The 14555-nt window shown below is 58.0% G+C and overlaps 1 protein-coding gene across 1 annotated transcript; it reads right to left on the bottom strand.

Moving 5' to 3' along the window:
* Positions 1 to 364: 364 nt before the first annotated feature.
* Positions 365 to 13568, bottom strand: AQP1 (aquaporin 1 (Colton blood group)). Its single transcript, XM_030308186.1, has 4 exons — positions 13011 to 13568; positions 3585 to 3749; positions 3198 to 3278; positions 365 to 2460 (listed from the first exon to the last, which is right to left on the bottom strand). The coding sequence occupies exons 1-4, from the start codon at positions 13398 to 13400 to the stop codon at positions 2281 to 2283; spliced, it is 816 nt and encodes a 271-aa protein (XP_030164046.1). The 5' UTR covers positions 13401 to 13568; the 3' UTR covers positions 365 to 2280.
* Positions 13569 to 14555: the final 987 nt, after the last annotated feature.

Genomic DNA, 14555 nt, shown 5'->3' with positions numbered 1-14555 from the left:
GGTGTGGGTGGGGTCAGAAATGTGAGTGGAGGGACAGAGGGAGGGACAGCTGATCAGCCCCTGGTGCTCCCTGGGCTGTGCTCCCAGGAGGGCAGAGGGACTGATGGGGCTGTCACGCTTCAGTCCTTTCAGGCTCCAGAAGCAAAAGTGGTCCCTATTAGGTGCAGGACCCTGTGTTGCTCAGATGGAGTCCTGTGAGGCTGTGTCCACCCACTGAGAGTACAGATCCTGAGGGCAAGAGGGCAAGCAGTGGCTCCCCCCACCCAGACTGAGTCCCTAGAGTGGGCATCGATCTCCTCTGGGAGCCAGAGATCCTTTGTTGGGAACACGGTACCAAAAGAAGAAAAACTACAGGAAGCCTCGATGACCTTGCAAGTCATTTTCCTTTATTGTGTTAACATATAATGAAATTCCAATTCCAAAGAGACATATATGCAGAGCAGACAGATGCAGAGTCTGGTATGCAGCAGTGAGAACCAGGCAGGAAGTGGGTCTGCCCCCTCTCCCCTCCAGCACAGCCCTCACCCCTCCTGGCTTCTAACCACCGCCCAGGCAGAAACCGAGCAGCTGGGAATAAGAGGGGTCAGTCTCACGGTCCAAGGAGTAGCCAGAGACATGGCCTTGGTTGCCAGGCCTGGCCAAATCATTAACTAGCTGTGGGACCTCGGGCCTCAGTTTCCTTATCTGTTAAAAGGGCTAGAAGTCCCTGCTAGGGAATGGAGTGTGTAGATGTTGTGACGGGTTGGTGACCATTAAGGGTCACCTGGTTGTCCTGCTGCTTTGGGATAAACTGCAGATTGAATCACTTGGGTTTTGTCACCATCGTGGCTCCAGGCGTGCCGGGGGACCTGCTCTGGCCCTGTGGGATTGAAGAGACCAGGTAGATGGCTGCCCCTGAAGCAGACCCTGCACTCTGAACTGTCCCTGGGCTGCACTGGTAAGCTACCTCATCAGGCCAGGGCTGACTGTCCCCTCCAGGTAAATGACAAGGGAAGGCTGTGCCTGGGGTGACACAGGGAGCCTGTGCAGGTCTCCCGGCTGCCCAAATGCCTCCAACCAGGAGTTTAGCAATAAGGGGGGCAGGGATCTGCTCCTCCTCTCCCCTCGTCATTAGCTGAGGGCTTGGAAACCCCGCTAAGAGTCCAGCAAAGCCCATTCGCCTCTGTGTGCTGATCCGCACCACGGTCACCTGTCCTCAGGCTTAGGGCTTCAGACGACCAACTGCCCTTTAAGAAACACACACCTGCATAAGCATGAGCTGTGTCTACACCGGCAGGAGGAAGTGGAGAACCGAACGGTGATCAAGATGATGCAACGACAGGTGAGAAAGGTCAACTAAAGCTCAGTGAAGAACATGGGTATTCCTCCTTTGCGCGCCCGCCGGCCTCATTCCGTGATAGCAGACCCTGTCCCCACTGCGTGGGGGGGTCAGCCCTGCTCCCCTGGGAGCCCTTCTCACGGCCTGGACTGCCTCTGCTTTGAAACATGTATGCATGTGTCCCTGTGTTCACACAGGTGTCTACGATAGCTACACATTTGGGAAAGAACCAGGGCAAGTGGAAGAAGGGCTGCCCCATACTACATCTTCTAGAACCCACGGAGTATCTACACTTACAGAACAGAGAGGCCTCAGGCCCGTATGGCTCTCCCTGACCCTGCCACTTTACAGATGGGGTCACTGAGGCCCCGAGACGTGGACGATCCCAAGGTCGTACAGCGAGTTTGGGGGGTGGGGGGTGCAGGTGGAGCCAGAAGCAAGCCAAACTGCAAGAATGAAGCCTGTGTGCCACTTGCCCCCCACCCCTGCACCTCCTGGGATCTCTTCCCCTCAAAGCACCCTTGGGGACAAAGTGCATGTTTGGGAAGAAGGAGGGCCACGCCCAAAGGCACAAAGCAATAACGGTGGCGCCCCAGACACCTGCAGCAGGTGAGCTGTTGAGCAACTCTGGGATGAGAGGGATTTTCTGGCATACCTTCCATCACACTCTGAGGGGACACCTTAGCAGAGTGGGTCCCTCTCTTTCACTTCCTCCGTGACTTCAAGGGAGTGAGTGGTTGGTAAATCTTGGTCCTCAGGAAGCCCAGAGGCCAGGAAACAGAGAAAGAGAAAGAAAGTGACAGAAACAGCCCCAAATCAGGCTTGACCACGCAGTTCTGGAGGATCTTTGGGAAGTGACGGTGGCCAGCCTGTCAGAGTGTCTAAGACATGGATTTCACCCCTCCCCTCCCTCTGCCCGCCCCTGCCCTGCCCCCGCGTGGGTGCCCGGGGCCAGGGCCTCTCTATTTCGGCTTCATCTCCACCCTGGAGTTGATGTCGTCGCCATCCAGGTCATACTCCTCCACCTGGCCGCTGGTCCACACCTTCACGCGGTCTGTGAGGTCACTGCTGCGCGGGGCCAGGATGAAGTCGTAGATGAGCACAGCCAGGGCTCCCCCGATGAATGGCCCCACCCAGAAAATCTAGGAACAGAGCGGGCATGCTCAGAGGGCGTCCACTGAAAGCCTCCTCTCCTGGGACGCCTTTCCTGAGTCCGCCCTCCCCCCCCCGCCGACCCCATGGCATGGGTTCTCTCCCACCGGTGCCTGGGTTTAGAGGCAGGCGGTGTTGAACCCCAACATCCCGATCCCAGTGCCCCCAGAGCTGGCCCAAGCCAGGACTGTGGTAGCGGGCATCTCCTTGCCTTTATGTGCCCCAACTCAGGGTGCCTGGTGTGACCAGACCAGCCCCTTCTTCAGGGTGGCCACGGCCCCACCCTCCCCAGCTTTGGAAGGGCCACAGGAACATCTAGTTTGATCAAAGGTTGGTCTGAGACAGAAACATCCACAGTAAGAACAGCTATGTCCATGGAGTGCTGACTCTGTGCTAAGCTCAACCTATAGGCGGTGAGGCCACTTGTCCCAGTGCTACCCCCAGTGGGGGGTGCTACGATGCCCCACTTCACCGCTCAGGAAATGCAGGCACCACAAGGGCCCGGAGCCCGCCCCAGGTCACCCTGAATGGGGTGCCGCTGGGATGCTGGCAGGCAGCAGCCCAGCCTGAAGTCTGATCCCACCACCCCCATGTCAGGCCTTGGTTTTCCAATTTCCTTGGCCCTGTCTGTCTCCCACAGCCTCTGTGATGAGGGAGGACGCTGCAGGGTGGAGTTGGAACTGCCATTCGGCACCTCCACCTCCCGGGGGATGGTGAGACCCCTTACCCAGTGGTTCTTGAAGTTATGAGTGATCACTGACGAGCCAAAGGACCGGGCGGGGTTAATGCCGCAGCCTGTGTAGTCGATCTGCAAGGGGAAGGGCAGGGAGGCAGAAGGGGGAGAGCCAGAGAAACACAGACAGAGGGAGAGGAGGCGAGGCAATGACACACAGAGAGAAGACAGGGGGGTAACAATCAGGCTCAGAAAGAGGGGCACGCTGACCCAGAAAGATGGTCAGGGGGTCCCTGTGCTGCCCTCTCCTGAGCAGGACCCTATCCCCAGCCCCAAAGAGCTGATCATCCCACCCCCCTACCCGTGAGAGGGTACCCCGACCACCTCTGCCTGGCCCTGTTCTCCCCACCCTACCCCCAGCCAGGAAGACCCCACACTCACCGCGAGCAGATGTCCCAGGGCCACAGAGAGGCCGATGGCGAGGGGGCCCGAGCCCCCGAGATCACGGCGCCTCCTGTCAGTGGTGGCCAGCACACAAAGCACCAGCTGCAGGGTGCCGATGATTTCGATGCCCAGGCCCTGGCCAGAGTTCACACCGGGGGCCAGCTGTAGGAGAGAGGGACAGGGAGGTTGGGTGAGTGGGCAGAGGAGGGACTCTGTCTGAGACCCGCCCCCCCGGGCCCAGGCAACTTGGTGTCCTCAAAGCCCATGACATCAGCCCCTGAGCTAGGCCCAGAAGGGGCCAGGCCCCTCCCGAGAACACACCTCTGGTAGTGGACACCAGGCTCTGTCCCTTCCACGACTTTGAGGAGGTGCCAGCTCAGCCCCTGGTACCTGCCTCCTCCCTGCAGCACTCCGCCTAGAGGCCAGAGAAGCCTGGGGTGAGGCAGGGCATCTGCCCACCTCCAGCCAGCCAGAGTGCCCTGCGGGTACCGAAGCCATAGGCAAGGGGCAAGCCCCACACATGGGAGGAGACGGTCAGGGATTCTCAACCCTGCAGGGAGCAGAGAAGCAAATGGCCGGAGACATTGCTTCACACCCCAAAAGTCCAGAACATTCCACCCCATCTCCTGCTGCATCTACAACTCCCAGAGTTGAGAAGGGTCTTCCTCAGTTAGCTGGCCCCAGCTCCCTTAGTCTCTCTCCCTGTTCTGGTCTCCCGCGCTGCCCTGCCCTGTCTCCTACCCACCCTCTGTCTGTCTCTCCCGGTTCTGTGTCTCTCCCATTTCTTCTCAGCCCTCCCTACATTCCCCTCCCTCTCCCTCCTGGAACCCCCCCCCTCCCGCCCCACCACCAACTCCCTGGCCACATAGGCCCCGCCACCACCGTCTGGCTACTACTTGCTTTTGGGCCACTTTTAGAAACATGAGTCATGGAAAAAGAAGGGAATGGGAGCCGTCATGAGGTCACCGGAGCCCTCCCTCTGCAGCTGCACCAGGGAGACCCCTCCCCAGGGACCCCTGCACCCGCCCCTTTGTGGGGGTCCCAGGGGCCAGGGGCACCCGTACAGGAGAGCTGAGCCACGTGAGCAAAGGCTCACTGGCAAAGATGCCTGGATGTGGCCATGTGGGCTGTCTTCCCCCAGGGCAGGGCTGGTGTGCCCAAATACGCCTGAACTTGAAGCCTCATCCTGGGGGCATGAGGGGGGCATCCTCCAAAGCCAGAGGGCATTTTTACAAAACTCTAGGTGGGGGGCCCTCCTCCACTCCCACGCCCAGTTTTCTCAGCCCCACCCTGAGGCCATCTTACAAGAACAATTCTCTTCCCGCCTTTGTCTGCAGCCCTGGGTCACAGGGAAAGTGACTCACATCCCCTCCCCTGTGTTGCAGCCCCAGATCTAGGCCTTTCCTGGCGGACCCCAGAGCTTTGACCCCTCAGCTCAGCCAGCCCGGGGGGGCAATGCCCAGTTTTGTTCCCATCCCTGTGTTCAGGTCCTGACCTCCTACTTGTGCTGCCATGGCCATGGCCTTTCCCCAGTCTGACCCTCAGTTTCCCCATCTGTAAAATAGCTTTTCCTGCCCACCTTCCAGAGTGGCCGGAGTTTCAAAGGCAATGGTGGGGGGTGTCTCGGGGCATCTGGAAAGGGCTGCTGAGGCAGGAGGGATCAGGACAGTTGTGGCTTTGTTCTGGTTCTTTCTCACCTTATCCCCAGGACTGGGGGACAGCCAGAAGGGGCGGGGCCCTGCACAGGGTTGTGGAGGCCGGAGCGAGGCCTGCCTGGAGTCAGGACAGGCTCCGTGGAGGTGAGGTTGGTGTGACCGGGCCAACTTGTACAGATGCCCGTCACACTCACACCTGCTGCTGCCCTCCTGCTCTTCCCGCTCTCTCCTCTGCTCCCCAGCGCCAGCCTAATTGCTAGCTGGCCGGAGTCCTGAAACCAGGCCTGGCATGCTGATTAATGGAGCCATCGTTCTAAGTGGTTCCTGCCTCCTATACTCCCCATTCCCCACCCTCTCACAGACTGGGCCTGGGAGAGCTCATCTCCTCCCCCAGTTCTTAACCAGGTCTGAGTACCCCAGGCCCTGCTCTGCCCAAAGGCATGCCTTCTCATGCAAAGTGAGCAGAGCACAGGAGCCGGGGGCCATGCCCAGCACTCTTGAGTCCACAGGAAGCAGGAGAGGTGGCCACCCACCCTGGGGACTCTGGGTTATACCCCCTTCCTGACCACCCAGGGCATTTAGCTCAGAACCACGCAGGTTGACGATCTTCCTCTCCCGATACCCATCACCACCACCACTAGGAAGCCTCCCCTGATTGCTTCAGTATCTACTGGCTACTTCTGCTTTAACCACCAACGCACTTGTGTGACTTACATCTGGAAAAACTTGATAATTCAGAACTGAAAAGGATAGTTAAAGGTCTGTTGAAACTTGATGTCCAGGAAAAGTAGGTAAACATTCAAAACATGTTACTGTTTACAACCCATTAAATTGGAAACAATTGCTTAAATAAGGCTAATCCCAGTTGTGGTCACTTGGTGTTGGGAAAAAAAAAAATATGTCTGCACATCCCCAGGTAGTTTTGCCCAGCCGAGGCTTTATATTTCACTGATTAAGCCCCCTTCCAAACAACAACAACAACAACACAGTTTTATGAATATAAGGATAAATGACAGAAAAATCCACACATTTAATGTGAAGTATCAGAAAGACGCCAGCTCTGCATTTTCACATCAAATCCATTTACGCCCACTGTCAAGGCCCAGTTCAGATCCCACCAGCTCCAAGAAGCTTCCTCCTATCCCTGGCTGAAATTAATTTCTGCTGCTACCCACTCACGCTGTTAACCCTCCTTCCTCCTCTGTAGGTCGTCCAACCCCTGGCCTGGGAGCTTGGTGAGGACAGAGTGGGGAGACTTTCCCATCTTGCTGCCCAGGCCTCATAGGGGACACTTGGTGCATAGCGACAGAAGTAGCAGATGATGCTAATTTTCCAGAACTTCTATCCTCTCTAGAAGCAGCCTGGAAGGGAAGCTCTCTGGTCCAGTGCTAGTTTATTTGCTTTGTAGCTTGGAGACCAGAGGCCAGTCATTAGTTTTTGTGGGTCTTACAGGGCAGCCATGCAAGCCTCTGTAAGAGAATGGATGAGGAGGCTGAGTCCCAGGGACAAGATAGCAAAGCCAGGATCCTTGTCCCAACCAAGGGTCCTGATGTCTACACGCCCAGCCAAGGGACCTGGCTATTCCCAGCTTGGTCTGAGGAGCAGGCAGAAGATGGCTGTCTAGCTGCCAGTGTGCCCCAGCACCCAGGAGAGGGTGGGGGACAGGTTGACCTGTCTAGACAATGGGTCCCTAGAACCATCCCTGGTGCCCATGGACAGACTGACCAAGGCAGCTTCCTAGGCCCAGGGCCCCAACTTGACCTGGGCACCCTGGTGTCCCACCCTTGGGGAACAGCAGGCACCAGGCCTGGCTGCACTCTGAGCATACACTCTCAAAGAACAGGGGAGGGGAGACATCGAGGCCTGCCCTGCTCACCCACTGCCTCCAGGACTCAGCACTCACGTGAGGGGGACCTCAGTGGGTCCCTTGTGTCACTCCTTCATGGATATTCCTGTGTGCATGTTCCTGTGGGTATCCACGGCTATGTGTCCCTCCGTGTATGTTCGTATATTGGTACCTGCAGGATCTGTAGGTGACCAGATGTGTCCGGGTGTAACTCTCTCCTTTTCCTTTTCGTGAGACGTTAAAAAGCTTATTACAAAATAATTGAATGAAAAAGTCTATCGGAGAGCTACATAAATTCGAAACCTGTATGTGCCAAACAACATAGCCTAAAAATAAGTGACAGTTGACAGAATATAAGGAGAATTTGATCAGTCCACCACCAGAGTGAAAGAGTTTAACAACCCTCTCGTAGAAACTGATGGACTGAAGCAGTCAGACAATATAAATAGCACAAACAGGAAGGATTTGAGCCACATAATTAACAAGTTTGATTTAAGGAAACTCTGTAAAGCCATCCACCCCAAATTTGAGAATATCCACTCTTTTTCAGCCCGTGTGGACATTCAGACGAACTAGTCAGGTATTGGCCAGTGTATCTCAAATTTCTCTGAGAATCCCTATCACACAGGGTGCCGCCTCTTACCAAGGTGGGCCCTGTGCATCTGGGGGTCTCTGTGACATGTGGCCCTGTATGGCCGTGCTGTGTGTCTGATGGCATTTCTGAGTGTGCAGCCCTGTCTCTTTGTATCACATAGCTACACACAGGGTCCACTACTTGGCTGGGGAAAGGGGAGGAGGAGGAAAGGAAGCCCCCTTGAGGGACAAAGAGTCACAGATCTCAAAGGGCCCTTATTTGCCCCCAGAAGCCATTTCATCTTCCTGACAAGAAACAATACACAAAGTAATGGCTTCCTCCTTCCCTCCCTCCTTCTTTTCCTTACTCCAGGGCAGTCCCCATCCTCCTGCCAAGGAAAGGAAGAGGCTCCATTGAGGAGCACTTACCCCACCTTCCTAGGATCCCAGGGCCCGAGTGGAACCACCCAGGCTTGAGAATATGCTCTCTACACCCACGTGTGTATGCCCCTATGTGCCATGTATGTGTGTGTGTTGAGGGAGAGGGGACGTTAGTGAAGTGTGAACACGTGCACTTTACAGAAGCAGAAATAATCAAGGGCTGGGAGGCAGGCTGGGGGCATGGTCCTGCCCTGCCGTGATCTGCTATACAACCTCACAATCTCAATGCCTCTGTGGCCTCAGTTTCCTTATCAGTAAAATGGAAGCCTTGGCCCAGATTTTAGCCCCGGACAGTCTCCAGGATTCCTCCCTGCCTGACATGGGACCCCTAGCCCCAGGACCCACAGTCACCCTCCCGGCCAGGATCCTGAGTGCAGGATTCCCACAGAGCCATCTGACCTGGGGTCTCAATACGGCACACTGCTGTACCCCCACACAGCCAGATGCCCCCAGAGCTGGCTGCGGGCAGATTCTACTTGCACACCTAACGATAGGGAGCTTACTGGCTTGGTGGCAGCCCCTTCCTGATTAAAAATAAAAATTGCTTCTTTGCACTGAGCAGACATCTGCCTCTCTAGTTGTCCTGGCGGTGGAATTTCAGGCACTGAAAGGAGCTGCTAATGGGAACAGGGCATTTTCCAGGCTTTTCTACCATTTTTGAGTTGGGGTTCTTAACCCCACAGAACTGCAGCTCCTTGGTTACATAAAGAGAGCCCCTCACTTATCCCCCTAAGCATCACTGTGGGCAAGGAGCCCTCCCCCCACACACACACACATCCCTGGGGAGAGGCCCTGGCTGAGGGGACAATGGCCATGACAACATTTTCCTGCCGACACCTGCGAGTGTGTTGGCTCAACCCCAGCTATTCAGGAGACCCCAGACCCACTGGCGCTTCCAGAGGGCAGGGACCATGGCCCCCAGGGAGGCTCTACCAACAAGAACAGAGGAAGCCCTGAGCCAGTCCCTGAGGGGTGGACATACGGCACGTTTAAGCCACCTGGGGAAAGCCCTGGCGGCTAATGCTGAAGGAACCCTTGCTGAGTGGGGCCCTAGAGAAAGTGGGGAGCACTCTCTGGGACTGAGCTCAGGTTAGAGGGCCCTACATGCAATTGGCCCGCAATGAACTAATGGCTCAAGGTGTGAGAGGAAGGCTGTGACCCAGGGGCGTGAGGGTGAGGCGCGTCCCCTCAGACTGAGGCACTCCAGCAGGCCACGTCCCCTCTCGTGGCACTGCCCCTTCAGAAGAGGATTCACAGAGCGAGCCCTGGTTAAGGCCAGGTATTGGGGTGGGCAGCCTGGGGCTGGCAGGGCTGCTCCGAGGGCCCCCACTGGGGAAACAGCCTCAGAATTTTCTGTGGCGAGGGAAGTCTCCACCACAAAACTCCTGCCTCTCGATGCCCTCCCCCTCATCTGGTTCTGGCTGGAAACAGTAATTATATGTCCCAGCTGTGGCACCACCACCCAGCCCCCAGCCCCCCTCTCTGGGCACATCCGTCTGAAAACTGGCTTCCCTTTCCCCAGCCCACCCCCAGCTCTGGAGGAGGCAGAGGGGCCCTCAACCCTGGAAGAACCGGTGGCCCAGCGCGGGGGGCGGGAGAAGAGGGCCAACAGGGAAGGGACAACCCTCTGGCTCTGTGGTTGGGGAAACTGGGGAAGGGGAGAGTTTATGGCTGAGGCCAGGCCCAGGCCGTGACCTCCCACTGCCGCTTTGCCTGTGCTCACAGCCTGTGAGCCGCCCTTTCTCTGCCTGCAACCCCCTTTTCCTGCCTCCACATTCAGGTTCCCCATGGAGCTTCCTCCCCGAAAGCCTTCCAGGCCCTTCCCACCGCTCAAAGGCAGAGAGGTTCCTTTGCCGCTCTGACAGTCCCAACACCTCTTATCACACCTGCCTCCTGCCCCATATCATGGGCAGCTGTGCAAGGGGCTTATCTTGCTCACCAGGGTCTGCCAAGGGTAGGGAGCTGGTGACTCAGCCCCCAGCTCAGCCCCCAGCAGTCCCATTTTGGTTTGCAGGGAGCATGGGTGAGTGAGCCAGAGAGGGGAGGAATAAAAAGAGCCAGCTAACAGTCAGGACTCCCAGGTCCAGGAGCATCTTGCATTTTCCAGAGCCCAGCCACGCCCCGCTGTGTCCCTATTTCACAGACGGACACTGGGGCCACACAGGCGAGCTTGTTGGCCTGAAGTGTTTCAGTGTCTGACAAGGAGAGAGGGAGACGGGGACACCAACCCCTGCCTCTGAGACTGTCACTTTGGGCCTAAATTGGGGTTTGGCTCTTAGAACCAGCCAGGATCCTATAGGCTGGACAGAGGCCCGTGGTCTCTCCAGGGTGCATCCCAAGTCCTGACTCAGTGAGAAGAGAGTTGTCCCACCATGCCCCCAGGGGCACCCCCTGACTCACTCCAACCACTTCCTGCCTCCTTTCCCTATTTTCCTTTGAAATCTCCATGCCAACAAAGGGCCCCACCTAGGTTTGGGCCAGGGTGGGGTCCGGGGCCCAAGGGGCTATGGGAGCCTCCAGCAAAGCCTGGGGGAAAGAATGTGTCACTTGCTGGGTAGACTGGTCTCTGCCCCTCTCGAGGCATTGAGGCCGCCTGCCGGGTCCCTTCAGATCCCTTCAGATCCCAAGTCCGGTGTCCCAGAGGAGGCCTTGAGAGAGATGCTTCCTCTGTTTCTAGGCCTAGAACTTGTGCTTCTGGACCCCAAACTTCCATTGTGTGGACAGGAGAGTGCCTGCACCCCGCCTCAATACTCAGTACCCTTGTGTTCAGCACGGCCCCTCTTAGGCTCCTCGTAGCCAGACCCTCCTGGGAAGGCTGATAAATTCAAGTCTGCAAAGTGAGCTTGCTGGTGGTATGGGCAGGGCCGAGAGAGATCTAGAGACCTGGGTTCCTTCTTGGAGTCTCAGGGTCCTCAGCTCCAGTGAAACTCAACAGGTGAGCAGGAGCAGGTCTTGAACACGGTGTGCTTGCCTCTGAGACCAGGGCTGGCCCCTGCATGAGCTTATCCCTTTTCCCCTCCTATCTGCAACCTGCCCAGCCCAGGCATCTGGGTAACTCTGCAAAATGGAGGTCAGAGAAGGGAAGGGACGCTGGATCAGGGTGTGGCCAGATCAAAATGACACCGTGGGTGCCCACCCTCCCCCACATCTGCCCGTGATGCCTGAGTTAGAGTGCAAGGTCTGACAACAGATGCCTGTCCTGCCTGTCCCTTGAGAAGGAGGGTCAAGAGGGGGCAGAAGGCCTGAAGAGATTCAACCCCTCCCCTGCGAGGCCCTTTTCACCACCCCCATCGCGCCCAGCCCAGCCCTAGCGTGAACCTGACCCTACCCAGGGGCACTCTCCGAAGTCACCTGGTTCTGCCCCTCTGGAGAGGCTGAGGCTTGGAGGAACGTGGCCTGCCAGAGTTCTGCCCCTTCTACCCACCTTGGCCACGTCTTCCCTGACTAAAGTCTAAACTCCAGCCTGTAGGCTAATCTTCAATCTTGGGCTGAGCCACAGTTAGCTCCTCAGAGGGGGCTGGGTAAGGTGTCACTGTGACACAAGAAGTGCTAATTCCCCCGTGGCAAGGCCATGCCCTCACCAAGCCTCCCCCAGCTGAAGCGCCCGGGTCTGAACTTCGGCTGGGAAGCGAGAGAACGAATGCTATATAATCACCCACCGAGGAGCCCTTGGCCGGCTCCCTCACCGTCCCTACACCCGCCTGCCCTGCCCGGGCCTGGCCAGCCTCCTTTCTGTAGATCTGATTCCTCCTCTGTGCTCCTTCACTCTCCCCTTCCCTGGGACGGCACCCTCCAAGCCTTCCTCAGCCTCTCTCAGGCCAGATTCACCCCTGCTGTGGCCCAAGCCAGGTCTGAGTTTGCACTTGGCTGAGGGTCTGGAAAAGCCCAGGTCCGCAACAGCAGGCAACTGCCGCCAACGGCCAATTAGCTGTGCTAAGCGGCCCGGGAGGAATGCTTCTCAGCAGCTGCCACCCAGTCGCCAACCTCTGCTTACCACCAGCGCCCCCAGCCCAGACCCCACTCAAGCCAGGAGCAGTGGGCACACACAGGTACACGCACACACCCCCACCCACTCATGCAGTGGCCCTAACTCTCCCAGGCACACTTCTAGACACAGACGCACGCGGGGGCACACAAGCTTACACAAGCTCAGAGACCCATGCCAGCATCCACGTGCACACACCGCTCACACACACACACACACACACGCACATGCCATGCCTCACAGTGCCCGGCGACAGAGAATGGAACCCAGACAGGAGGCAAGATGTCCCCACGCTGGCCGCCACCCCACACTGCAATCCAGGAAAACCACCTGCAAACAGCCGAGAGAGCGTTTTCACCCCCGGTCTTTGTCCACTCCCTGGGGACCAAGGAGCAGGAGGGGCTTTTTCCTTGAAGGCAGTTCGTTCGGGACCCTGTGTGACCGTGGGGCCGCCCACCTGAGTCCTGCTCACACACTGGCAGACCTGACACGGACATGCCCGGCATCTAGGTCAGGGCAGCAAAGGGACAGCGGACAGCGGCTCCTGGGGGCCGGGCTGTGGGAAGAGGGAGCTGGCTGCACAGGCGGAGCGGAGGGGGGGGGCCGAGAAACTACAGCCGAAAGGTGCAGCACCGTTGGCCCGAAGGTTAGCTGCCTCCAGAGCTTATTCCCCACAGTAGGTGCCCACAGGGGACACTGGCAAGACTATTGTTCTCTGGGTCTCGGCTTCCCACAGTGCCTGGCAGAAAGCAGGCTCTGGGCTGCAGGTGTAGCTGAGCACCAGCCCCAGCTCCGCATGACCCCCAGAAGCCTCTTGTCCCCTCGGCTCCTCAGTGTCCCCATCTGCACAATGGGTGGAGGGGGAGACCTATGCCATCTCTGCCCCGTTCCAGAGCCCTGGTGCCTGGGACGACCTCACATACCTCGTTTCGGCCGAGCGAGTTGTCCGGCAGGGAGGAGGTGACGCCCGAGAGGATGGCAGTGGCCACGATGGCCCCCACGCACTGGGCGATGATGTACATGATAGCCCTGAGGATGCTGATCTGGCAGCTGAGCAACAGCCCCAGCGTGACGGCCGGGTTGAGGTGGGCGCCACTGATGTGGCCCACGCTCTGGGCCAGGGTGGCGATGCTCAGCCCGAAGGCCAGTGACACCTTCACGTTGTCCTGGGAGGCACCTGCTGTCTGGTTGTTCTTCACCGGGTAATTGAAGCCCAGGGCGGAACCGATGCTGATGAAGACAAAGAGGGTCATGGCCAGGAACTCGGCCACCACGGCCCTCCAGAAGAGCTTCTTCTTGAACTCGCTGGCCATGCTGGCAGGGGGCTTGGCTTGAGACCGCTGCCTGGTGCTCGACTCCCTCTGAGAGCTGAGCCACAGCCCGGGCTGGGCCTATTTATAGGGCCCCGGGGGCAGGAGAGGAGGGGGGAGCACAAAGGGAGGAAGGCCTCTCCTCGCTCCTGGCCCGCCCCACACTGCACGGGCCTCCTCTCAGCAATGGATGCAGACACAGTGCTGCTGTCGGCCTGCCAACTTTTTTCCCTCCCTCCTCTCCCTCCTCCCTCCCTCTCTCCCTCCGCCCTCAGCCCTGCCCAGCCCAAGGAGGCAGGCAGGAGGCAGCCACTGCTCTAATAGGCTTTGGGAAATTCCTCCAAGTTGGCCCCACTCAGGGGGCCACAGGAGTCCAGGTGTCCCTGCCCTACGTGCAAAGCTCAGGGGGTGCCCGCAGGCAGAGCCAGGAGCACTGGATGGGGCAGGCTGGACTCAGCAGGTGGACGGTGCCTTCCCTGGAGGCGGGGCACCATGATACTGCTTGCCTGGCATCCCCATCCCATCCCAGGGTGGCGTTAGTCTGGAGTCCCCGGGTCCAGGGGTCCCTGGGGGCATTCTGGGCCTCCTGCATCCCAGACTAGGCCTGGCCACTGGAAGTCACTTTAGGGATGTCCCGGGCCCCAGAGCCACTGGCCAGGTCCAGTTGATGGGGGCTCAGAGGCATTAAGACTCACAGAGAGCTTGTCTGTGGCCCACCCTCCACTCTGGGGTCAAGGGCAGGCTTTGGGGGCCTTCACGCTTCTGGAGAAATTTGAACCAATGATTTCAGGGCAGGTGGGGAAAATGGGAGCAGTCTAGGACTTTCCTCTCAAAGGCTGCAAGCCGGCAGACCACTGGGGAGAGAGAAGGGACGGCAACCTAGCCTGGAGACAGGAAGGAAAGAGGAGAAAAGACACAAGATAAGGGGAGAGGCAGAGACACAGACTGAGAAGGGAAGACAGACAGACAGACAGGGGAAAACAGAGGGAATGAAAAAGTAAAAGGGGAAGTAGAATCCCAGCAAAAGTGGAAGTGAAAGAGAGACATCTCCAGGCCAGACCGAAAAGGAGAGACAGACAGGGAACACAGAGGGTGAAGAGATAAACTAGAAAGAGAGGAGACAGGACTGGACCCAGAGGCAAGATACAAAGGGGGAAA

This window comes from Lynx canadensis, chromosome A2 (assembly GCF_007474595.2).
Source record: "Lynx canadensis isolate LIC74 chromosome A2, mLynCan4.pri.v2, whole genome shotgun sequence".
NCBI lineage: Eukaryota > Metazoa > Chordata > Mammalia > Carnivora > Felidae > Lynx > Lynx canadensis.
The sequence above is the reverse complement of the archived record's forward strand: the minus strand, read 5'-3'. Positions and strand labels throughout refer to the sequence as shown.